This window comes from Alosa sapidissima, chromosome 13 (genome assembly GCF_018492685.1).
Source record: "Alosa sapidissima isolate fAloSap1 chromosome 13, fAloSap1.pri, whole genome shotgun sequence".
Lineage (NCBI taxonomy): Eukaryota > Metazoa > Chordata > Actinopteri > Clupeiformes > Clupeidae > Alosa > Alosa sapidissima.
In genome coordinates this window covers 31,781,329-31,807,265 of record NC_055969.1, presented here as the reverse complement: position 1 = coordinate 31,807,265, position 25,937 = coordinate 31,781,329, and the positions used below count along the sequence as shown (strand labels likewise).

At 40.9% G+C, this 25,937-nt stretch overlaps 1 protein-coding gene and 1 long non-coding RNA gene across 2 annotated transcripts in view; both read right to left on the bottom strand.

The window, feature by feature from the left end:
* Nucleotides 1-15,672: 15,672 nt before the first annotated feature.
* LOC121680753 lies at nt 15,673-24,948 on the bottom strand. Its single transcript, XR_006021807.1, has 2 exons — nt 23,953-24,948; nt 15,673-17,155 (listed from the first exon to the last, which is right to left on the bottom strand). It is a non-coding gene; the product is annotated as an uncharacterized LOC121680753 (long non-coding RNA).
* Nucleotides 24,949-24,995: 47 nt separating this feature from the next.
* si:dkey-220k22.1 (multiple epidermal growth factor-like domains protein 9) overlaps nt 24,996-25,937 on the bottom strand; it is a 101,854-nt gene continuing 100,912 nt past the window's right edge. The window contains exon 6 of the mRNA XM_042060321.1: nt 24,996-25,611. Within this exon, the coding sequence (XP_041916255.1) occupies nt 25,148-25,611 (464 nt within the window). The 3' untranslated portion in view covers nt 24,996-25,147. The remainder of the gene's footprint in view (nt 25,612-25,937) is intronic.

Sequence of the window (25,937 nt, the reverse complement as noted above, 5' to 3'; positions counted from 1 at the left end):
AAGCTCATTTCAAAGAAGGGCCTATGGATACATTGTGCTCTAGATGCTCACCTTTTTTCTGACATTTTCGGATTTGTTCCCTAAGTGTAGCGGAAAATGCGTCAAAGTTGCTGCAGTTTCCTCTTTCTCCTTTCCTATCCACCTCTCCTATTTTTTTGCCCTCCACATATTAGAGCCACAAAAACAACTTGTTAACACAAAAGAATCCTTGAAAAATAATAACAATAATAACCTCACTTAGATTATGTGTGTATGTAGGCTCCATGAAATAAAGTCTGAAATGGGTTAACAGAAAAAATCTTCCCATGTGCTAGGAAGCACTAGAGTATATAAATGCTGAGCCAACTAAAACAGTGATTACTCAATAGTCACGGTCATAGGATTTTATGATGCAACAGCTCAAAAGCGGTCTTTGACTACATGCTATATTAGTGTGTGGGTGAATTTTCTTTCCAAACAACAAATGTTCTCACAACAAACTCGCTCATGAAATACACTTTAGTTCTAGGCCCACAAGAAAGCTCTTACTAGCCTAGAAATCTAGACGCGCCCCTAGCGGCAGCGAATTACATTTGCTGCCAGGGCTAGTCTAGCAACCCTCCGTTGGCTTGTGAGCTCCAGAAATCGAAACTTAATCAGGCCAATGAAATCGTGTATAGAGTCGTTAGGTGGGCTTAACATAATGATTGATGGCAGAGTTGCAACGGTTTGGCTTGAATTCCCTGCTACTTGAAAACAAATAAGATGGATGTTGCTGCTGGCGAACAGTGTGACACGAGTTAAGCTTTTATTAAGTTGGCAAACGTTTGAACCAGCCAACTAGCTCCGCTGGTGGGAAACGCATGGGACTCATAGCGCTGCCGCTGTCCTATTGCGTGCAGAGGGAATTTGAAAGACAACTGATTATCCTGCCCCTCGGACTGAGCACTGTGAACGGTGAGTGTCCAGACCCTACATTTTAATGTGGGTCTGGCTCGTCAGGCTAAGCTCTTACAGCTCTTTTTATGAAACAAGCTGACAGCATGTTACTAGTGGGCATGGGCAGGAAGGTTTGCAGACTATAAAAACAAGGATTGCTTCACTGAGTAATTTTTCCACATGGACCATACCCACAGGTACTTTTTCACTGTGGGATTAATTATTTGGTTTGTCTGTCTTTTTTGTCTTTAAAACAAGAGCAAAAAAACAGCATCCTTTTTCAAGCAAAAAAAAAGTGGACTACATCAACAGCCCCATACGCAACAAACTGCGATGCACTGTGTGTTCTGACACCGTTCTATCAGAATCAGCATGAACGTTTTCAACAATTTGAGCTACAATAGCGATCAGACCACACAGACCAGCATTCACACTCCAAGCATGAATGAGCCATGACCCTGTCACCAACTCACCACTTTTCCCTCTTTGGACCTTCTTTTGACTGACTTTTGACACCGCAGACTGGGAACATTCCACAAGTCAAGTCAAGTCAAGTCAAGTCAAGTCTATTTATATAGCACATTTCATACACAGAGGTCATTCAATGTGCTTTACATAAACAAAACCAAACAATAATAACAAATAAAAGCATAGAAGGGCAATATAGTCAAAGAATAGTTAAAAGGTAAAGAGCATAATAAAAAGAAAACATAAAACACAAGGTAAAATCATTAAGCAAAAACAAAGGCAAAAGTAGTAAAAAAGTACTAAAAGACAAAGTAGAATAATTTTCAAGGCAGATTCAGACTTTAACTCGGCTCAGTTAGCAGAAAGCATCTGAGAACAGTTTGGTCTTAAGTCTAGATTTAAAACTGGCTACAGTTGGGGCCTTTTTAATGTCATCCGAAAGTTGGTTCCACAGCTGAGCCGCATAGCAGCTAAAAGCTGCTTCACCATGTTTAGTTCTAACTGTAGGTTTTACTAGCAGGTTTTTCACCTGGGACCTGAGAGGACGAGAAGGTGTGTACTGCTGAAGCATGTCTGACAAGTATTTAGGTCCTGCTCCATTTACTGATTTATAAACAAGCAATAGTGCTTTAAAGTCAATTCTGTGACTTACTGGAAGCCAGTGCAAGGACTTAAGAATTGGAGTAATGTGGTCAGTTCTTTTAGTTTTTGTTAGAGTCCTAGCTGCTGCATTTTGTATCACCTGAAGCTGTTTAATAGTCTTTTTAGGAAGGCCTGTGAACAGTCCATTGCAGTAATTTAGATCACTGTCAATTAATACACCAAGATTTTTAACAGTATCCTTTGCCTTCAACCCTTTTGTGTCAAGGAGAGTGGCAACCCTAAGTCTTTCCTCATTTTTACCAAATATAATTACTTCAGTTTTTTCTTTGTTCAGCTGAAGAAAATTTTGAGACATCCAGGTGTTGATTTGTTCTATACACTGACACATAGTAAATTTGTGTGTCATCTGCATAGCTATGATATGAAATCAAATTATTTTGAATGATTTGTCCAAGTGGGAGCATATAGAGGTTAAATAATAGTGGCCCCAAGATCGACCCCTGGGGAACACCACAGGTCAAGGACGTTGGTGTTGAGGTACAGTTTCCGATGGCAACAAAGAAGTTCCTTTCTTGTAGATATGATTTTAGCCAGCTGATAACTATGCCTGTAAATCCAACCCAGTGTTCTAGTCTGTGTAGTAAAATATTGTGATCAACAGTGTCAAATGCTGCACTAAGGTCCAGTAGCACTAGGACTGATGTTTTACCTGAATCTGTGTTAGGAAGGTGGTTAATTGATTAAAGACTACTTTTTCAATAATTTTGCCAATAAAAGGTAGATTGGATATGGGCCTGTAATTGTTTAGCATGGAGGCATCCAGGTTATTCTTCTTGAGAAGTGGCTTTACAGTGACTTAGGAAAAGTGCCAGACAGCAGTGATACATTTACAATTTGAAGGACATCCACCGCTATGAGGTGAAAAACAGTTTTGAAGAAATTGGTAGGCAGAGTGTCTAAGACACATGTGGAAGAGCTGAGATTCTGTACCGTTTTTTCAAGTGTTTCGTAGTCTATCAAGCTGAACTCTGACATCAAGTTTAGTTTCCCTCTGTTTGTTGCTGGAAGTTCAGGTTGTTGAATTTGTAATTGAGCAGATATGTTGAGTCTGATTGTCAATTTTACCTTTAAAAAAAGATGAAAACTCATTGCATTTATTAGTTGAGAGAAGTTCAGGCGCTAATTGTGAGGGGGGATTTGTTAACTTATCAACAGTTGAAAATAGAATACGAGTGTTATTTGAACTTCTATTGATAATGTTAGAAAAGAAAGACTGTCTTGCTTTGCATATTTCAGAGTTATATGTGCGGAGCATCTCTTTATGGATTTCATAGTGGATCTGAAGTTTGTATTTACGCCATTTTCTTTCAGTCTTCCTACACTCTCTTTTTAGAAGTTTAACTGCTGGATTTTGCCTCCATGGTGCTTTCTGTTTGTCCTTAACTTTCTTGAATTGTAATGGAGCAATGTCATCCATAATGTTTGCCATTTTTGCATTAAAGTGATCAAATAAGTCTTCAAAGTCTGACAGTTGACTTGACTTTAGTGAAAGTGCTTGCTCAAAGAGAGCACTTGTCTGATCATTTATGATTCTCCTTTTTACCACAAGAGCTGCACTCGTCTAGCCATCACAATTTGGCCCTTGTCAAAGTAGCTGACATCATTTTTCCTACTGTACCTCTAACACATCAACTTTAAGGAAAAAATATTTCATCTTGCTGCCTAATTTAGTGTCGCATTCAGAAAAGTTCTACTTGCAGATACTGTGGAGACATTATTTCAGTAAATCTATAATAATTTAATGGGGTGTGTTGATGTACAGTAGATGAAGCGTTTATTGAGCAGATGGTAAAATATGTATTTTCCTCACTTTCATTTCTGAGAAAAGATATGTAGACGGAATAGGCTTCTTTCTGACATATTCAATCCAATTCTAATAGAATTCAAGTGAATTTCTATGGTGTTAATCACACATGAAATTGTCCCCAGGGCACACCCCAAACCCAAAACACAGAGGCACCAGTGGGAAGGAAAAGTCTCTTTCCTGCTCAGGAAAACACCCCAAGTAGAACCCAGCCCATAAGGGGGACCCATCTGCTTGGGGCTGACTGGGTGCAGTATCGATTTCCCTTTATGAAACAGGCTTACAAGACATTTAGAGAATACAAATGGAGAGACCGAATTATTGGCTGTAGAATAGCTCAGTGGGTATACAATATTTCATAATGCCAGCATGCATATATAATCGCTATACAACATATCGAGGGCCCATTTAATAGAATGAACATGGCCTTATGATCTTATTAGTAGAGGTGGGTGGACTGACTGTGTACCACATACAAGAAACTGCAAAGAAATTTGGATGTGGATGATGTAGTGCATACATGCGAATGAAAAAAAGTGAAATTAACACCTGTTGAGAAAACACTAAAATGGAGAATTTCAGTGGCTTTATCTTCAGTCAGAAGTTGATCTCGCATGTACGTACTGTACCTACTTCACCAGGGGTAACGTGTCAAATATATCTTTTTCAGTTTCATACCGCCTGCATGACAGGAACAAGAGAGAGAAGGAAATGCTCTAGTGCACAGCACATACCACTGAATAAAAACGAAAGTGGATAAGAAAGAAGAAATACTATTTATACCTATCTATTCCAATCTCTCAACACTTTAACACCTATAGCATCTTTGCAAATCTGTCATTTACATTGATAGACCTGAACCTACGGCTTCTTATTCAGATGGTAGTCTGTCATGTAGAACTGTCAAGTGAATGGAACTGAGGTGTATTCAATATGATGTAGCGATATATGCATGATGTTGCAATATATACAGTCATTGGGTTAAACAAAACAGCTCCTTTAAACATTGCACAATACATGACAACTGCTAGCAAACAGATTGTTCATTGGATTTGCACATCATCAGGCCCTATGAATCAACCTCCTTAAATTCCTGTAAAGACCACCATCTTGCACACCCACCCACCCAAGAAGGGAGGGGGGGGGGGGGGGGGGGGGGGGCAGATGGGAAACGGCTCTCTGACATTTGCAAAGGGGAAAGGCAGTGGATGGCTCAGATAGATGGGTTTCCCCCTCTTCTTATACTGCCACAAGCACATCCTGAACCAGCAAAGATGAATCACAGGTAGTGGAGGTGGGGGTGCATGTTGGGAAATGAAGAGAACAGAGGATAAAGTTTAGAGTGCAAGAGTGCAGTAGAAAAAAGGAATTGATCTGGCACTCGGTGGCTTTGCCAGTCCCTAGTTTCGGCAGAAAATGAAACAATGACAATTGTGTATGAGTGTGTGTTTGGAAGTCCCCAGAGAGTGATGCATCAGTATTGGGGTGCTACTGCAAAAATTGTAATGTAATGATGGAATGTCACAAGACATCCAATACTTTAAGGATGATCTATTTAAAGCAGGAGTGGATTGTTTTCTACTGATTTCTGTTTTCGGATTTTGTAAAATGTCATTGTAAGTTTGGTGTGCAACTCTGTACAGTACAGAATACCAAAGTGCAATTTTCCAAGTTGATGCCTTGCAATGAAAGTGTCCACGTGAGCACAGAGCGGCTAGTATTTTTTTATTTATACAACAATTGGGTTCTATGGAACTATTTATTTGTTTCTGATTGGCTGAGAGAGGTTCCACGTGTTGGAATATCCCTGGACATTTCAATTCAGACTTGCGATACAATGCGAAGATTCTATAACGCTTTGACACAATGTAGCAATTACCGTTAAATTAAAATTAAATTAAAGTTCTCATAATTTAAAGAAAAAAATGGAGATCGATTTCCCTAAAATTACTTTTGAGTCAAAGGGGTGGTTCAAAACTTTGGACATAGGACCTCATTTCCAAGTTAGCAAGTGTGATATTTATCAGTGGAGACCGTTTTCAACACATTTCATCCAGTCCTTCTGATTGCAGAGTTCGCTGGTGCTAGGCTAGCGCAAGTCAACAGTATGTGTTAGCCTGCCACTAAAAACGGTCTTACCCACTCCAAAGTACACCCGAGGTAAATAAATTTTAGGGACCACCGGAGGAAAATAGGGGAGGGTCATGTCTTTTTATTCTTTGTTGAGGGGAGGGTCACCTAACTTTTTTTTGTCTAGGAGGGAGGGTCACCCATCTTTTGTATTAATGAAAACAGCAAAAAATCAAAGTGGCTTGTTTGATTGTTGATTTCTGTCGCCATATAACGTTCTCTTTCGTTCTATAGCTCTGTCAACATTGAACAATGAAAATAAGGGAGATTTCCCAGGTTTCTCACGCAAAACACGGAAAGTGTCAACATTCGTCCCCATTAACGTTGGAAGGGTTGGAGCAACAAAGTAGCCTACTTTATTCACGCCTAACAGCCTATATCCATTTGGTCAACTTTATCCAGCCCTAAAAAAGTTAAATTTAACTTTGGTTTACTTGTAGTTTACCGTGTAGCCTAACTTTAAACAGTGTGCATGCTTAACATAAAGCATACTTGTGCTTCATTCATCCACACATCCAGCTCCTAACGTTTTGACAAGCATTTCTACCAATTGACCTCGTTCCTGCCCATCTCTAGCTTTGCTGTCTCCATCCTTTCTGTTTTTGTTGTTTGCAAAAAAATATATAATATTTATTGAACCAGCAACAAGTGCAATTTGTTAATCGCTGTCATTCTCTCTCCTGCCAACAAAAATGTGTTACGTTCCAAGTAGCAGTGCGTAATTCTGCTTCATAAAGTTGAACAAATACATTTGGTCATATAAATAGCCAGTTTATGGTCTACAGAGTTGGTAAGTTATGGTAGGCCAACTTGGAGTGAATATACAGGGGGAATTCTTTGTCTAGCTGAGTAGCATGGCAGGTGCGCACGTAGGCATAGCCTACGGCCGAACACTGCAAGCGCTAATGAATCGTGCTCTCACGACAACGTCGTTAACTTAAATAGGCCTATGTTAACATCACTCTGAGTTCGCATTCAAGCAAGCAAAACGATGATTTGAATACATCTGTTTCACTGGAAGGGCAAGGGTAACAACAGGACAACACAGAGACAGGCCAGAATGCAGGACTAATGTTATGAGAGTATTACAGTAATATGGGATATTCTACGGGAAAATATTAAAACGGCAAGACAGCGGGGAAACGTTAAAATGATAAACCCGGAAAAAGTTGGCATGTTAGGTATTTTTCGGTCCCTGTGATTATTTGTGAAATTGTGCAAACGACCTTTTCAAGTCATTTGAGAAGGAAGGAGTGTAGCAAGCTCCCAAATTGACGCTCGTCTGAAAAATTGAGTTTTGGATAATGTTCAGCTTCGGCAGCTTTACAATGACTGAGGAAGCCTAGAGATGAGTCCATAGCAACAAGTTCATGTGTTGAATTTGTTATTACCCAGTGTGCTTTGTTGAATGGTCTCAATGCTTTATTGTTTTATTTCACGTGAATACTTACTAGAGGAGTAACTTTTCAAGTAGGCTATGCAGTTGCAGGAAGTGTGCATTTAGTTTCCATGCTTATTGTGTTTCCACAACAATGTTAGTGAGTAAATCTACTGAAATGGCCACCATCTTGGTGAAGTGTGATGTGTAAGATCAGAAAGCAGAGGTTGGTTATAGGGCAGTAGCAAATGTTGATGTGATTTCATAGCGTGTTAGAGCGTGGGCGGAAGACACCTACAATTGGCTGGGGAGGGTCATGTCATATTTGAAAATGCTGCTGGTGGGTCGTTGAAAATTATATAGCAGGCAGGGGAGGGTCATGCAACTTTTTAATCGAAGCACTCAAAATCCCTCCGGTGATCCCGTTTATAAATAACGAACGGTCCCTTAACGCCAGACTACTGATGTAAATGTCCCCCTGGGACCCTGAGCAAGGTACTGACGACGTTTGGTGCTGTTTTGAACAATATCGCTGGTTAAAAAATACTATTTGGGAAGCGTTTAGCTTACCGCCCTTAGCTAATCCACTGTTTGCAATTTGGGGCTATTGCGTAGGCCTATACCGGGACAAGTTCTGTAGTGGTTGATCAAAGAAAAATACTGTCTCCACGGCTTATTTGATGTGTTCTAATGCAGAAAATAATTCCCTGGTGTTAGGATAGGTTAGGGTCACATGGTAGGGGTAGCATTGACTGACAGGCGGGGCTTCAGTGATGTCCCTACCTGTGGCTAATTGGGTAAAAGTACACCTGTCTTGGCAATCAAAAGAGAGTCAATTGGTTTTGGGCCTGCTGTGGAGGCAGGGCCTTTGTTTTCCCCTCTCATTTATAGCCACCTTTTATGTATGGGAAAACGGTGGTATTTGGGGCAACCTCCTATGGATTATATTTTGGATCTTACACCACCAAGTAGTAGGGCCGTAGTAGAGCTACAAATTGGAGTAGCCTACTGGGCAGGGAGTGCGAGGATGCCACATGTATGTGTGTCACAAGGTCGGTTCGTTCGCCGCTCACAGCCTCGAACCCGCCACCTTGACACACACCGGCATGGGAGACGAACGCTCTAACCACTGAGCTAAAAGCCCAGGCTTCCAACTCAACGGTTAGAAGCGTAGCGTTCTTAAGGTTAGGGCTGTGAGGATTTACATGGGCAACTAGCACGCTAGCTCAGTCTGCCTCCGTTACATGTGACCGCTTTCTGATTCTCCTGCCAAGCTGATATGCACACACGCACACACCACGGCTAGGACCTACTTCCAAGTTTGTGCACCACACTTAGGGCTAGCGTGTAGGTTTGCAGTTAGGTCTTTCTGTGTTTGTTTTCTGTTGGTTGCGAGTTGCGGCAGGCTTTTAGTTTAATTTAACATACCCTACACAATGAAGAGCTTGGGCCTGCGCCGCCTCGTAACACTGGGGTAAATTTTTCGCTGGAATTACACTTTAACTGTGTCATGAACCAAAACTTAGACAGATCCAACCCTAAGGCCTACATACCCTCTCAAAAATGGCCAGTACATTTTCAGTATTTTTCAATCGTGTGGATCCCTGGCACTTTTTCTTTTTTTCTAACGTCCATATACTCGAGAATTAATCTCCCAATTACCCACTCCAGGCCTGCTGTTAGGTATCAATGAAATACTTTCAACGCTGCACACTTTTGGACAGATTTCCGGCTACAAACTTAATTGATCAAAAAGCGAATGTTTACCTGTAAATGAATCAGCAATGAAAATCCCAGATCATGCTTTACCATTTTATGTATCAAGGTCAGGTTTTAAATATTTGGGCATAACTCCTGCCTTCAAAGATCTTTTTGTTGTTAAACTTAAATCAGACCTACAAAGGTGGGATATCTTACATTTGACCTTAGCAGGCAAAGTAAACTGTGTCAAAATGAATATATTACCAAGGTTTCTATTTTTTTTTCAATGTCTCCCTATTTTCCTATCAAAATCCTTTTCCCATCAGATAGATAAATTCATTTCAAAAGTCATGGAACGGTAAAACTCCTGGGATAGGTAAGGATTTACTCCAGTGACCCAGAGCAGTAGGTGGGTTGGCCCTCCCTAATTTTAAGAGCTATTACTGGGCAGCAAACATCCACAAAATAACATATTGGGTGCAGTCTCCAGACACCGAGTGGTGCGATTTGGAGTTCATGCAGGTCATGCATGTTGACCGCTCTACATGCTCTGGTGTCATCTAGCTTTCCTGTCAAGATTTTGCATTTCACATCTAACCCAGTGGTCATCTCCACTCTCAGAATATATGGCTCTTACCAAATTGGAGAGCTTGAAAGTAATAAAATAAAAATAGGTCCAACTTGGAACTCAAGTCATTGAAACTAGAAAATATCCCATTCCTGTAAAGGTCACTAAATCTTTGGATCCCTTTCCTATGCCATCCTGCAAAGGCCTGGTCTAATTTGTCTGGTAAACATGTGATTCTTACACAGCTGGCTCTGAATCAAAAATGTTCCCCTTGTGTGCTGTCTAAACTGAGTCTTTCCCGGAAAGTCCTGGACTCACTTTTGGGAGTTCCTTTTTGGTTAAAAGGTTTCACCACACATTCCTATTCAATGATATGAATATAATATAATAAGACAAGATCTAAACTGCTTGGGAAAAGGAACTTGGAACTTAACTCCATTCTTGGAACTTAACTCCAACTCCTCATTTTTATCGTAATCTAGATAGAAAATGTGTAAGATGGCGTTAATGTAGCCGACTTTAAGCCAACTTTCAATGTCCTTCAATGTGTGCAGCAAGCTCCTCAGGATGTTCTACCAGTCTGTTGTGGCCAGCGTCCTCTTCTATGCAGTGGTATGCTGGGGAGGAAGCACGAAGAAGAAGGATGCTGGGCGACTTGACAGGTTGGTAAGGAAGGCTGGCTCTGTAGTGGGAGCTGAACTGGAGTGCATCACTTCAATATCTGACAAAAGGTCCCTGAACAAACTGATCAACATCTTGGACAATGAATGTCATCCACTCTACAGCACTATTAAAAAGCAAAAGAGCTTGATCAGCTGGAGACTTCGCTCACTGCCATGCACAACTGAAAGGCTGAGGAAGTCATTTGTCCCCAGGGCCATTAAACTGTTCAATGCCTCACTAAAGGGAAGAGGAGAGAGAGACTTCTCTGCTTAGTCTGTCTGCCTCTCCACCCTCTCCATGTTTGAGTACTGACTGCCCACTACTGTTTTACTACTGTTTTACTAATGTCCACAGCCTAATGTTTTCACTACTGTTTTACTGCTACACTGTTTTTCATGCTATATTAGCACACATGACCAATGGCTGCGGTCAGGCTTCTGCTACAATACTGAATGGCTTTAACCCTATTACCTCAACCTGTTCTTGCACTGACATAGTTTTTTATATCACCTTGTCTACATTATACTTTACTCTCTTATTTGTCCATATTATTTATGCTGGTCTCTAGACTTTATTCTTGCACTGTTGGACTAATGTTGGACTACTTTTTGTACCTTCACCATGACACTCACTCTCTTGAGCACCTTACCAGTCCCGGCCCTGTCACTACAATGCACACATAACTAAAGGACTATGGTTGGACTACTTTTTGCACCTTCACCATGACACTCACTCTCTTGAGCACCTTACCAGTCCCGGCCCTGTCACTACAAGTGTCTTATGCTATGCTCAAGCACAGTTTGTGCTTGAGGGTGATCATACTAAATATAAGTATATTTAGTATTTAGTTTTGTTCGTTTTCTTATCTTCTACTGTCTTTATTGTACAGTGGAGTTTAGTTATATGTTTATACTTATATTTACCATTTCTGCTGTAAGTGCATGTTGTGTGTGTCAGGGCTCGAAATTAACGATGTCCCGGGGACCATAAAAAATGCTTCCGGGACACAATAGAATGATGTCTGGGACAACTCTGGGACAGTAGAAAAAATGGCAAAGCAAATTTCAAAATAGGTACTTTTTCCCTAAACTGTTCACATGGGAATCTAAACGTATCTTTCTTGTCTGAATAAAATACAGAATCTGGCCTATACAAAATTTGACCTGGCGTGACGGGCAGCTGTCAAAAGCAGCGTTAGCCAGCTGATCTGTAAAGAAATCTGTAAAGCGGTTTTGTACACGCAGCCTTACAACACTGTTTAGGCTACTGCTCTTCAAATCACTGTAGGCTACAATGTTATTTTTGGTACAAATATAGTAAGATACCCAAATGGGCTGGGTGCTTGCGTTTCCTTAGGAATCTGCCGTATTGGTTAAATTAATATTGTGACTTATAGGCCGACACAAAAATAGGGCAAGGGCGGTAGGCCTAATGGGTCACTTTCCGATATAGAGGTTAACTTACCTAACTAGCAGGCAGGTAAATGGCATTTGTTTTCATGACATTGTGAACATTTTTGACTGATAGTGTAGGCCTAAGGTAACACTGGTGTTCTAAAAAAAAACGAGATGACAGTCCTCTCTGACTAAAACGGTACGTGTTTTCTGTCATTGACAGACAAACGTCACCAATATCATGCTGAGCTAAATAGCCTACTGCAACTGCGATTTGACAAAACGATAGTGTTGCAAGGTAGCCTATAACAATGAAAACAGTTATTTAAGTTAGCATTTGACATTTCGCTGTGGCAGTTCTAAGGGGTGTCCAAACTGCAGCCATGCACTTTAATCCGCCCCGCCGAGCATTTATTAGTTTATCAAATTATTAAAATAGGCCGCTCACTATTTTTTCCAGCAATAGACGACGTTGTGGTTAACTTTAGGGTACTGCAAACTGCTTTACACTCTTCTTAGAGAACGTTTACAATGTCAAAACAGCTTGTTACATCGAGATACATATTCTAACTACGTTTTGCTAATTCATTTAATTGGGAACGCATTTGAGGGTGACAGCGTGGCAGGAGAGTAGGCTAGCCTATCTGACAGCTTTGTGGTAATTTCCCACGCTAGGCTACTTATTGTTTTCACTGAGATCTGTGGCCATGACATCATACCAAACTGACATTGAAATTAAAGACACGTGAAAATAGATTATTGACGGAATGTTTTACAACCCTGTCCGTCAAAACGATGGACAATGAATGTTTAGTGCAACCTCAAAAAAGAGCCAAAAGCGCAATCTCTGAAAATGAGTGATGTGTGAAACAGCAGATGATTAATGAAATGGTGTTTAATAAATTGTTCAGAACTGACATGGTGGACCAGAACGAGTTAATTAAGTGATGCAAGTTACTGATTATTATGCTGTTTATTAAAAACAAGAACTTGAATTTGGGACACTGGTGTTTAAGTCCGGGACAGTGGCAAGTAGAATTCGGGACAGCTGCGGGACACTGAGAAAAAAAGTTAATTTCGAGCCCTGGTGTGTGTGATGTCTGTATGCTACTGAGACCCTTGAATTTCCCCTTGGGGATCAATAAAGTATCAATCAATCTATCTATCTATCTAACTATCTTGACACGTATGTTTTGGTCATGTCATACACTAGCAGGATATTGGTAAACTGTATTTGATGTATTGTCTGAAGTTCTTGGGATGATTTTAGAACCATGCACTATGATTGCCATATTTGGTGTACTAGATGAAGAAACAAATGACACGAAAACTACTCACCATCACCAACTACTCAGCATCTTCACTGACACGTAGGCAAATTTTACTACATTGGGAATCAAGCGCCCCACCCACTGCAGCACATGGCTTAAAGATGTAATGCTGTTTTTACATCTGGAGAAGATTTGCACAAATAGGCTGACACCAGACATAATTTCACTGCATTTCTTACTTCCAGTAACTATATGCATGTGACAATAAACTTCCTTGTATCCTTGATTAAATTAACAAATTTGACCATCAGTTAAATTTCAAACTCGTGTAACTGTACTGATGTGTCTCTGCTTATAATCTATATTTCTCAATAAAAAGAAGTTTTAAAAAAAGAAAAAAGAGTAGCCTACAAGAAAATGGTCATTCTACTACTCACTCGCTGCCTCAACCTAAAACGGAGATGATGGTGACAAGGTTCAAGGTTGTGAAAACAGGCTGACTGGCTTGTAAACTTTTTTGGATAAAAGAGCTATTGGGCCTGGAAACATGACATGTGACGTCAGACTTAACAACTGAAAGCCGATTAAGTTGAATCGGACATGTTAATGAAGAAATGGACCTACTATTGATGGGTTTGAGATTTTAAATATTGCATTTAATTATTACCTTTTAAAGGTGCCATGCATTGCATGTGTAATGTCTGCCAAAAAATCAGTTCATACTCCACATTCCATAAAAGATGGGGCCAGTATACCTCCAGCAAGTGAGTTGGTCTACCCTAGTAACAACCGAGACACGCGTATTGCAGTTTGGCTGGCGGTTATGTTGCCCGCATTCCACCTCCCATGGCCGAAACTGGTATTATGACACCTGTCGGGCTGTGGCTAGTAATTTAGCATGCTAATTCAGGTTGATATCTCTGCAGTACTATACCTTGTCATTTTTTTAATGGCATCATCGCCCTTATTTCTTCTCATTCTTTTGATGCGTGTAGCTCATTTTTTGGATATTTTTACCTCAATTCTTACTCATGGCACCTTTAAACTATTGCGCTTTTTGTGTTTTAAAGGAACCATATGTAAGATTGTGGCCAAAACTGGTACTGCAATCACTTTCAAATTACTCTAAAGAGGTGTATCCCCTCCCCCTCCCCACTGACTCGAGGTTGCCAACCCGGATGCCGAAACACTACTGACTTTGTGATTAGTAGATAAGTGGAGTGGCGCATCAGGCCAAAACACAACATCAACATCAACATCAGTTGAGGGCTGCAACTTCACTTTAAAAAGGACAATATCCTGGCCGGACTACTGTTGTTAGTGATATAAGTATTTGAAATTAACATGATTTCTTAATGTCTAGTGGCATATCAGGGCCATTTTATGATTAATTGAAATTCATTTCTTACATACGGTTCCTTTAACTTTTACTTTTAAAACACTTTTAAACTATTGCCCTTTTATGCTTTTATGTACAATTACCCTGTTTTTTGTTTTATTATTTTTGAAATATTAAACTATTCTTTGACTATTGCCCTTCTATGCTTTTATTAGCTACATGTATTCCTGTTTGCTTGTGTTTATGTAAAGCACACTGAATGACCTTTGTGTATGAAATGCACTATATTAAATAAAGTTGACTTGACCAGCAAGCACACTCTTGGAAATATTTAACCGATTTCCCGAACTCGACGTATTAGGAAATATTCACTGTGTGGATCTGCGGTGACTTGATCTTGGCACAATCCTGACACCCACACATTACAAAGAATTCGGTGCTTGAGTGCTACAGGCCTTGGGCCATGGCAAATATATGTAATCGCATCGGGCAGTTTCATATCAATAAAGACTCATATTTCTAATAGATAATATCTTAAGATATTATGTGGGGATTAACCCACATAATATCTAACTAACTAACTCCCACATCTAGCCAAAGCCAGGGATTCCCAGGGCAGATGTAGAGTCTGATGTAGAGCCAATCGGTGGGTGTTGAGTCACAGACCAGGTAAGTTCCTTCCTTTGGTAAAAGTGAACAAGCCAAAGATTTGATTGAAGCCACCCACGCAGCACATGTGGTGCAAGAGAGGTCTGCATTCTCGTGGGAATACCGTGGTGATACAATTAGGAACAAAAGTATTCATACCCTTGGCAAATATTTGTTCAGTTTGTCCTGACTGAAAATGGCACTGCCACATGGCTAAAGGTTGTAAGACAAAATGTGGTAGAAACTTGGAATCTTTTTATAAAATTGTTTATGAAGAATTTTGGACATGTATGCCATTTTTCATACCCTTTTTAATTAATCAATGGAAACTGTGATTCAGACAATGGGACCTAGAATCATTGAAGGTGTGATCTAGAATCATTGTGGAGACATGGAGAGGCTTGGTAGGTATTACAAGAACCATTTTGAGAGCTGTAAATGTAAATAAAGAAGTTTCCATTGAATATTTAAAAAGGGTATGAATAATTTTGGACATGCCAATTTTCATAAAAATGTTACAAATCATGAAAAGATATTGTTGTTGCCAACATGTTCTAACCAATTTTGAGATGTGAGAAACCACAACCACCCAACTCGTGCATACTAGAAATATCAGTCCTATTCATATCAGTCTGTCCATTCATACCAGAAACAATCTCTGATGCGCCACTGCTGCAGTCTGACACATGACCAGTTATAAATCAATAACATACTCCAAAAGCCACAGTAAACAAAAGGTCTGTTTTTTATTATTTAAATATGTGTAGCATTAGTTGTGTTGTGTCCCATAACACAGAGTAGCCTATGCATGAGCAGAGCTCCCCCAAACTTTCAACAGTTCTTCCCCATTGAGCACAAGATTGTCTCTGTGTGTGTGTGTGTGTAGGAGAGGATGGTAGTTAGAAAGTTTTTTTTTTTTAATTGTCTGATTGGGTGTTTGTTTAATATGTGTCTCCAAGCCTGTGAGAGACCATATGCCCTAATATTTGCTCAAGACAATGTTACAAGATCCTCTACTGTACCTGTGCAATAGTTTGGTATTTACAAACTTGTCTGTACAATCCATCATAATTACAGCTCTGTACACTGACGAGCTGAGGGTGGTGGAGGACACGTGGAGGAAGGTGGTTGTAGAGTTCCTGAGGAAGAGACACCATTGGCCGTGGGTGTGGCCATCTTCTCATAAATCTTCTCGTAAGTCTCCTGGCATGGATATGGAGGAGAGCTGGGAATCATCTTTGAAAAGGAGGCGGCTCCCACTCATGTATTGCCTTGAGCACGTTTCAGGTATTTGGCGGCTCTCAATCACATGCTTCACCCTGATTTCTGATGATGACAGCTCCTTTAGTGCCCTTTAAATGTGGCGTTTCTTTCCCTTCCAAGGTGAATAGATGCTGGACACAACCTTACTCTCTTAGTCTAGGTTATTCATGTGCAGCCTAAAGATATTTAAGAAAAAAACACAAAAAAAAACACATTCAAAGTAAAGAAACTCTACATTTTAGAGGTTAATCAATAAATAAAATAAAATAAAATAAAATCATCAAGTCAAGCTTGACTGTACCGAGGAATAAGTCCTGCTTTACCACAATGCAAATAAAATACTGGCAAAAGTTAAATCTGAGGGTAATGTGCAACCTTAATCTGTGTTAAAACAGACAATAAAACAACAAAATTAAAATAACATAAAAATAAAATAAAAATAAATAATAAACAAAACAATCATAAAAAAGCTACACTTCTCATCTGTTTAACTGCTCCCATCTTGGGTGTCCTCAGGTGACCGATTCTCGTTTAACTCAGGGCACAGGATATTGAACATGCCCTGCGGAATTGTCCACTCACCTTACTTTGCTAATGCAGACGTACTAACTCAACCAGACAACACTGGGATGGCTGTCTGTCTGCTGTGACAAGCTATGATGATAAGCGGAGGATAAAACAAAACAGAAACCAGGCTCAAAAAAGAAGCTCTGATGAGAAGAGATGTGGTGGACCCAATACACATGTGCTAAAACCGAGGAGGGGCATCCCGCTTGCTGGGATGCACAGGAGTAGAGGGTCACAGACATGGTGCAGCAGATGGGGACTTGTGATTGTCCAGACTGAGTGGCTCTGAACTGGTTGGAGAGATGCTCATGGTGGAGACACTGCAGAAGGAGCACATGGGAAGAACATTGGCCTGGTCCCGATGGCAATATAACTAGTTTCTGTTTTAAGGAAGGGGAGGTGGGGTTGGTAAAACAAAGCAGAAAGAGAGAGAAATATTAAAGTAAATATCCTGACCGACCCTGATGGATGACACAGTACAATTACTTCTATTTATACTCCAGACAATGTTTACAATACAGGATAATCATATTAAATCAGTTTATTTATTTGTTTATTTGATATGGACAATGTTCATTAATTGACAGACAAAAAGCTGTAAATAAGCCAAAGTTAGCTGTGAGTGCTAATTTTCATCCATTGTAAAGGCAGCCTAGAATAAATGAGCAAACAAACACTAATATACTGTAATTATAAAAATAAAAAGAATACATATGACTAGTAGGCAAGCTGTGTATGCTGGTACCCAGACCAAGGATCTTTGTTATGACTGTCATCATGTTCACTCATGCTATGAGAACGCTGAACAAAAGTTCACATATTTCAACTGCATCCTTCTCCATACTAGACACCTTAAAGATTACGTGTACCAAAAATCTTAAAAATCCTATTTTACCTAACCACATTCTATGGTTTAGTTTGGGAGCTTTTGGGTGGATATTTTCTGGTCAGGGTGTAACCAAAACATAAGCAGCTCTGGCCATGTGACAAATTACACTACACATTTGGCACTGCACATATGTGAGTTGCACAGTTGAGTTTTGGTTTGCACAGTTTTGAAAACAAACATTAAGGGTTGTTTTAGGGACATGTTTGTGCATGCCCATATGCAGCCACTCTGAAGCAGTAAAAGCGATTCAAAACGAGTCAGAAAAGTCGAGACAGGACCAATTGTCCAAAAAGGACAATTGTCCAAAAAGGACCAAAATTTCGGTGTCCACCACTCTAGTTCATCCAAAACAAACCAGAAAAGGGACTCAAAGTGCTAAATACCAGAATTATCCTTTAAGTGTTCAGAAGTAGGCCTACAAGTATTTTTCCTTTTTAATGTATTGTTATGTAATGTTTACTTGGCCATTAATAGGGTATACATCCTTTGGTCGGTCATAGGACTTGAACACACCTTTAGTGCCTTACAACCAACAAAAACATTTGACCTATTTTTATAACTTTGCAACTGTTCAAATGGATACAATAATATCATTATGACCGCCACTAGCGAAGCGGTCATATAGGGATTGTCAAAGTTTTTTTTTTTTTTTCCCCCCCCCGTCATCTACTTCCTGAATTTTTGGTCAACGATACCCGGGACACCGAACCACCGGGGCACATAAAATTTGGTGGGTATGTAGCCCCACTAGACTTTTACGGAGAAATTTTGTTTCGTCCCCGGGGGGCACTCCCCCCCGTGCTGGGCCCCCCGAACCGCAAAAAAAGCAGTTTTTCCTAAATAACTACCTGAACCGTGGCACTGAGGATGAAGAATCTTTTATGGTATGTTGGTCTCAAGGGCCCACATCAACCTGGCCCATAATCACTCATTTGTGATTTGCACCCCCCCGGTAAAAAATGAAAATGCAATATTATTCTGCTTTAATCGCCCCAATCTTCAGTTAAGATGTTCAGAACTGCACCAAATTTTATGTGTATGATTGACCTGGCATTCTCTGGGGGTAGGCCAAGTTTCGTAGAATTTCATCGGGGGGGGGGGGGGGGGGTCTAAAAAAAATTAGGTTATGTGCACATTTAGTGACTGTACACTCATTGGCCTGTAGATGGCGGTGCACACATATACACATGCACACACACACACACAGGCACCCACATACTATCGGTATTAGAACGGCCGATACATAATTACAAATTCAGTAGGATTAAAAGAAAGCCAAAATAAATATTCATCATCATGGCTGCATTTCCAGTATTGGCGATAAGTAGTCGTTTGTCCACTAGATGGCGCATCGTTGCAGTGAGACGTAATTTTGTTGGAAGTTAAAAGTGGGTTGGAAAAACAATGGACGCTTTATACAAGGAGTGTAGTTTACCGCAGAGAACGTCTAATAAGGATAGGACGATGTTCACATGAAATGTAATTTCCATTTCTTCTTGAAGCCGAAATAAATCTAAGGATGTTTATCGGACATGCTTGGTTTTTACTGCAGCTACGTTAATCTTATAATATCAATAAGGACCTAGGTAATGTTACCGCGTTGGTTGAGTGATGGAGGCCAATTTGATTGATTGCATTTGTAGAAAACTATAAATGCGGTTATACCAAGCAAATTGATAGCAGCAATTGTAATTGTAATTGTATCTTTCGACTGTCATTTGTTGCACGTGCTACAAAAATCATTCTGTGCAATGGAAGATTTACCAACGTTACACCGGTCTGATACAGTTTTGCCTATAGGCCCTACATGTATGCGTGAGACTGAGACGCCTGTTTATTTTGTTTTAAGTGCGTGCAGGGTGTGAGAGGGGAATCGATGTGCTTTGACTCCAGCTTGGTAGTTGTAGTCTGTGAAATTAAAAAGCACGTGTGTGTGAAGTATCCAAACAATGACACCTTCATTTCATTATGGCTGCTTTAGCAACACACCTTAAGCTACTGTGTAGTGGGTCCCATTTAGAAGTGGCTACTTCATTCGCGCTTTCCTTGACTCATGGAGCTGCGTGAATTTTATTACAACTTTTCGCCACGATATGGCAATTTAAGTCCGCTTGATAGCCTACTGTACGGCGTAAGCCATTAGTTTCCAAAGGAGATTTTATTTGTGTCGCCAGCATAGCCTATTGACAATTTATGTTGTAAATAGGCCTACCTTATAAGCCTACCTGTAGCTTAGGGAAGCTAACAGCTTTCTATTAGGATCTAGTTTGTTAGTTACAGTTTTGTCATAACTCCCTGATGCATTTTTGCATTTAGAATAGCCAGAGCGTGGATATCTCAATCGGAAAATTAAACAATATCGGGTGCCTATGGACTAGGCTGGGTGAACCCAGCCTGATCTGCCCGCTATTTATTTTTTGATTTCTTAAAAGATTGAGCTTGGTCTGGTGAAAGCCAGACTAGCCATGGACCTCAGTTACACAATGCAAGGCAACATGAATCAGCCTATATTTGCACGAACAACGGACAACAGCTCTTCAACTTTGGCCCGTTAAAATGTGTATGAACAGTAGTGACGCATTTCATCAAGGCCCATTTGGACATGTCAGTTATTTGCACCACGGTTAGATGTAAAACAGCATTTCGTTTCAGACTACTTTTACTTAATTTGTGCATTAACAATAACGTTTCAGACTACTGTTAGTTCATTTGTGCATTGACAAAGTATTACATGAACTAAAGATGACTAAAATCTCATGTAGAAGAAGAAACATTCACAAAAAAGCCATCCATCCAAAAATGACCTTTGTTTTTGATAGCTGTTGAAAACGGCATGGAGATGTTTTTGTTTATAAATAAATAACATTACGCTGATACCTTTTGCTTTTCCCAAATACAATGTAGCCTACAGGTGTAAGTGACCTTTCATCAATCCAGTTGCAATGGATGAACTGTGATGAACTGCCCTACTTGTGATTGTTTAGAGATTTTAAAGGTTTTATAACAATGCTACATCTTCTTTGGCTATTATACAATCTATTCACCTTTTCAGCACCAGTAGGCTACTTTCTGTGCAGCCGCACACACACACACACACACACACACTCAGGCATGCCAAACAAGCATACACAAAAGTTTCAAGAGTGAGGGATGGAGTAAAATATGGAGACAAATTGAAGTGTGATTTATTTTCGCGGAACGGATGTACAGGACTGAGCGGCGGTCATATTTTGTACCGCTATGCGGTACATCTAGTTTAAATAATGATTAATTCTCTGTTCACAAATCGAAAACATTTTCACTGTGTAACAAAAAAACAGATAACTCAATTATGAGTAGATTATATATGGTTTAATGATGCAGGCTAAAAATCTAGCTACTGTATGTGGTGAATGTCAGGTGATTGTCTAATTTCATTCCAATTTCACAATGATCAGTGAGAATAGCCTGGTTAACACCAGACCACTTCTCAAATCTCAATTGCTAACAGGTTCGTCTGGTTGTCACCATCATTACCACAGCCAATTCAGCCAAGTTCAAACTGAACTATTGAAAAAAAATGAACTTGATGGTCTATCGCATCAAGATGGTCTATCGCATTATTTAAAGAATCAAATGTGGTTAAAAGTAACGGGTAGGCTACTTCATGCTCATATAGTGGAGTCAAAAGTACAGTATTTGTCTTTCAAACGTAGTGGAGTAAATGTCAGAAGTCAGTAGGCTGCTTGTCAAATTAAAACACTAGTTAGACTATCATAACAATTTGCATTGTCTGCACGATAAAATGTAATCAAGTAATCCCCAACAATGAATCTGATTTTTATTGTAATCTGGGCTGATTATAGTTACTTGATGGGTACTATGGGCAGCCGTGGCTTACTGGTTAGCACTTCGGACCTGTAACCGGAGGGTTGCCGGTTCGAACCCCGACCAGTAGGCACGGCTGAAGTGCCCTTGAGCAAGGCACCTAACCCCTCACTGCTCTCCGAGCACCGCTGTTAGTGCAGGCAGCTCACTGTGCTGGGATTAGTGTGTGCTTCACCTCACTGTGTGTACACTGTGTGTGTTTCACTAATTCACGGATTGGGATAAAAGCAGAGACCAAATTTCCCTCGCAGGATCAAAAGAGTGTATATATACTTATACTATACTTGATTTTTTGTAATCTGATTACGTAATCCAGATTACTACCCAACCCTGCCACTCGTCTGTAGCTGTGTGGCATTCTGGGAAGTCCTTAAATCCGGGCCCATTAGCCTATCACTCATTTCAATTTGGGATCTTGCAGTCGGAATTGTCGTTTGTTTATTCAAAGTCTCAAGTCAAAGTAGCCTAGGCTATTCAAAGTGTCAGTTTAATGCACATCATTGTTACGTCATTTTGAATTGCCACTACATATCCATGTTTGTTGGCGTGTTGTTACAAAATCCACGGAATCATTTATTCTATGCAAGCATAGAATCCAAACAACGTCAAACTTGGCACTGTACTTACAATACTCGTGCCCTTACCTGCCAAGTCTGAAATCAATCAGACAAACAGGTTCGAACAGATATGCGGTTCACACACACACACACACACACACACACACACACACACACACACACAGACGTTTCTGTCATTTATAGATAGATAGCTTGACCATGACCTTGTAGACCAAGTTCATATTTGTCCCCATAAACAAAATGACAGGTATACAGTACATCATTTCTAAGTAGCTTTATGAGTCCTCTACACTTGTTCTATTATTTAGGCGCAATATATGAATGGCACCCCTCCCTCTCTACAAGTGGCTGTAACTTAATACAAAAATCCTCCATTGTTGTAATATTTGGGATTTCTCTATTAGTCAGGGGGCCTATGTGGTTTCTGTGGGTTTGAAATGTTCATTTTTGGAGAGTGGTTGGACTGTCCTTAGAGGTCATTGAACATGGAGAAAAATGATGTCTCCATTTTTTTTTACCTGTTTCAATCCTATTTTTTTGAAATTGTATATTACACTGTAATTAACACCATACATTTCGCCTAAAATCACTGGCTATGTTGAATAAAGTTCACAAAACAGTTATTTTCAACAGTATTGTATGTCAGTATTATGATTGTATGTCAAACAATTAGAGATAAGATCAACAACCAATCAGTTTCACCAAATACACATACTGGCTGAAAGATAGCAAAAACATAACAGATGAGACCTCGAACAACATTTAATTCATTTACATACACACAACATATTAGATCTCACCTCCACAATGTCCTCATCAAAATCTACAACTAGTCTACTAAACCCTATTCCTACTCACCTTCTTAAGACTGCTCTCCCCTTCCTGGATAATGCTTTGCTCTAGATTATAAATAATTCAATGCTGTCAGGGCGTACCACAGTCGTTTAAGACATCTGTTAAGCCCTCCCTCAAAAAACCTAGCCTTGTATCAATACTGGTCCTCCTGGACTGACACCATAGACCATGACATACTACTTAGGCTTGAAAATTTGGCATCAAAGACTCAGCACTTGCTTGGTTTAGATCACACCTTCCTAACCATCAACAATTTGTACAGGTCCACAATATACCATCTACCCAGATTATGGTAACATATGGAGTGCCTCAAGGCTCAGTACTGTTAGCAGATGATACACAACTATACCTCTCCATAAAACCTGATGAATTAACCCTGTTAGCCAAACTTGACACATGTACTGTATAAGAGATATAAAGACATGGATGACGAATAATTACCTGCTTTTGAACTCAGATAAAACAGAAGTGTATGGTTTTAGGTTCTAAATAGATGAGGGATATCCTATCCACAAGTGTTAAAAACCTAGGAGTTATAATTGACCAGGACCTAGCACTAAATAATCACATAAAACAAATTACCAAAACTTCATTTTACCATTTAAGGAACATTTCAAAGATAAGGAAGTCCTTATCCTTACCAGATACAGAGAAATTAATCCATGCTTTTGTCACCAGGATGGACTATTGCAATGCTATTAGGCTGGCTGTAATTATACCTGTCTAAAGAGCTTACAGCTTATACAAAATGCAGCTGCTCACACACACAAAAAAATATTAACATATTTCCCCCATCCTAGCATCCAAGAGCTTAAGAGCACAGTTCTGTTAACACCGGATATTGGTATCAACTGGTACTTCACAATTAAAAAAACCAAAAAATCTCTTTAGACACATGGAAATGTCACCAAGAGATTACTGCAAAATTAATACAAAACCAAGTCAAAAAGCACATCTGTGAAAAACACAGTTACTATAAATGCCTTACCTGTGCTTCAAACTGTAGAATTTGGTGCATGCTAGCTCCCAAGCAGTCTGTGTGACGAGACGATGCAGGAGACCCAGGAGAGGTAGGCTCCCTATCCTCCCAAACAGAGTCCATCTTGCAGTCACATACATATTACGGTGCTCCTCTGCCCTCCACAGGCCAACATTGGCATTGCATGCTCAAACTGTGTGCAGCAAGTGCTGTGCTCCTTTCTGAACAGGGAACTCCAACAGGGTGATGGAGTCAAGAGTACATCTTGATGAAAAATATCTTTGTCAGAGACATCCTTATGTCAGTCACTAAATCTAGAGACCTCATAGCATGGAGACCCAAGAGCAGGAAGTACCTCTGTTTGCATGACTGTCCCCGGTGATGGTGTAGCTGGGAGTGCCTTGCCTTAGTTGAGACAGGTGCAGGTATGTATTTTGAGTCAGCATGTGCATACCTGCATGTGTCTAAGTGTGGGTGTAGTGTAGTGGTTGTGGTGTTGGTGGGGTGACGTGCCTGAGAGTGTGTACAGAAAGTGTGAGTGTCTTTCTTTTTAAGTTTTGTGGTTTCATACATATAATGCAAACGTACGGTCTCTGGATGCTTTGCAGTATGCGTTAACACTGGCCTTCAGCTTCAGCTTAGCTTCATTGTGGCAAATGATTAGGGCTATCAAGTGTCCTCCTGCTCATGCCGTGTAGTGGTTCAACCCAGACCTTCACTGCTACAAGTTCACCCCCCACCCCTCAAGCCACGGTTCAGTCTAATGTATCTTTGTCCATTGTTTTAAACCCACAGCTGTTCCATGTCCATGTGACTCTATAGCTTAGACAGAGGCACTGTTTCAATGGGGTAATATCAAGGTGCAACTTTGCAATCACTTCCAGGACTCAACCTCCCTCCTTTCCACCCCCCCCCCTCTTTCTTCAATCCAACAGGATCAAATATACTGCACTATTTTAGTGAAGTTCCCACCCTCCCACGTTATTAAAAAAAAAAAAAAAAAAAAAAGAACACATGTCAATGTTTGACTCCCCTCCTCCCGATGCCACCCCCCCTCCCCCCTTTAGTGTTGTCCTAGTAACAGGGATGGTGTTGTGGAGAGGAATACAGTACGAGAGGGCCCCCCCCCCCCCCACCCCTTCCCACCCAAGAGAGAGGGGAATAAGAGTCTGTCTGTGGGTCTGCGTGGTCAGTGGGTGCTCCTTCACGCCTTGTAGAGGTTGGCGGGGCTGCTGAGTGCCAGCTGCCCATTGGGCGCCACGTCTCCGCCCTCGTCCTCCAGCAGCCCCGACACGTCGGCGTTGGGGATGCTGTCGTGGTAGCTGCTGAAGCTGATGTTGTCCTCCTTCAGCTCGATGGTCCAGAAGGGCGCGTTGAGCTTGCGATTCCGGTACTCGCGATATGTGTACAGGCCGCCCGCCACTCCCATCAGCGCCACCACCACCACGATGATGACCGCCAGCACGATGATGTTGAACTGCGTCCAGGAGACGCCGTCCAGCGGGGCCGTGGTGGTGTTGTCGGTCGGCGGACCCAGCGTGGTGAGCAGGGCCTGAGCGGCCGTGGTGCTAGGGGTCAGTGTGGGGGACGTGCCGTTGACGGAGCTCATGATGCTGCTGCTGCTCTGGGTGGAGGAGGGAGTAGTCCGGACCTCAGGAGTAGGGATGACTGCAGCAGGGAGGAGAGGAAGAGGAGAAATGAGGGAAGGAGAGAGAGAGAGAGAGAGAGCGAGAGAGAGAGAGAGCGAGCGAGTGAGAGAGTGAGAGAGAGAGAGAGTGAGAGAGAGAGAGAGTGTGAGCGAGAGAGAGAGAGAGAGAGAGAGAGAGCGAGAGAGAGAGCGAGAGAGTGAGCAAGCGAGAGAGAGAGCGAGTGAGAGAGCGAGCGAGAGAGCGAGAGAGAGAGAGAGAGAGAGAGAGAGAGCGAGCGAGCGAGAGAGAGAATAACCACATACGCCAGTATGTGAGAAAGAGGAAGAAAGCAAAGAGGGAGAAAGG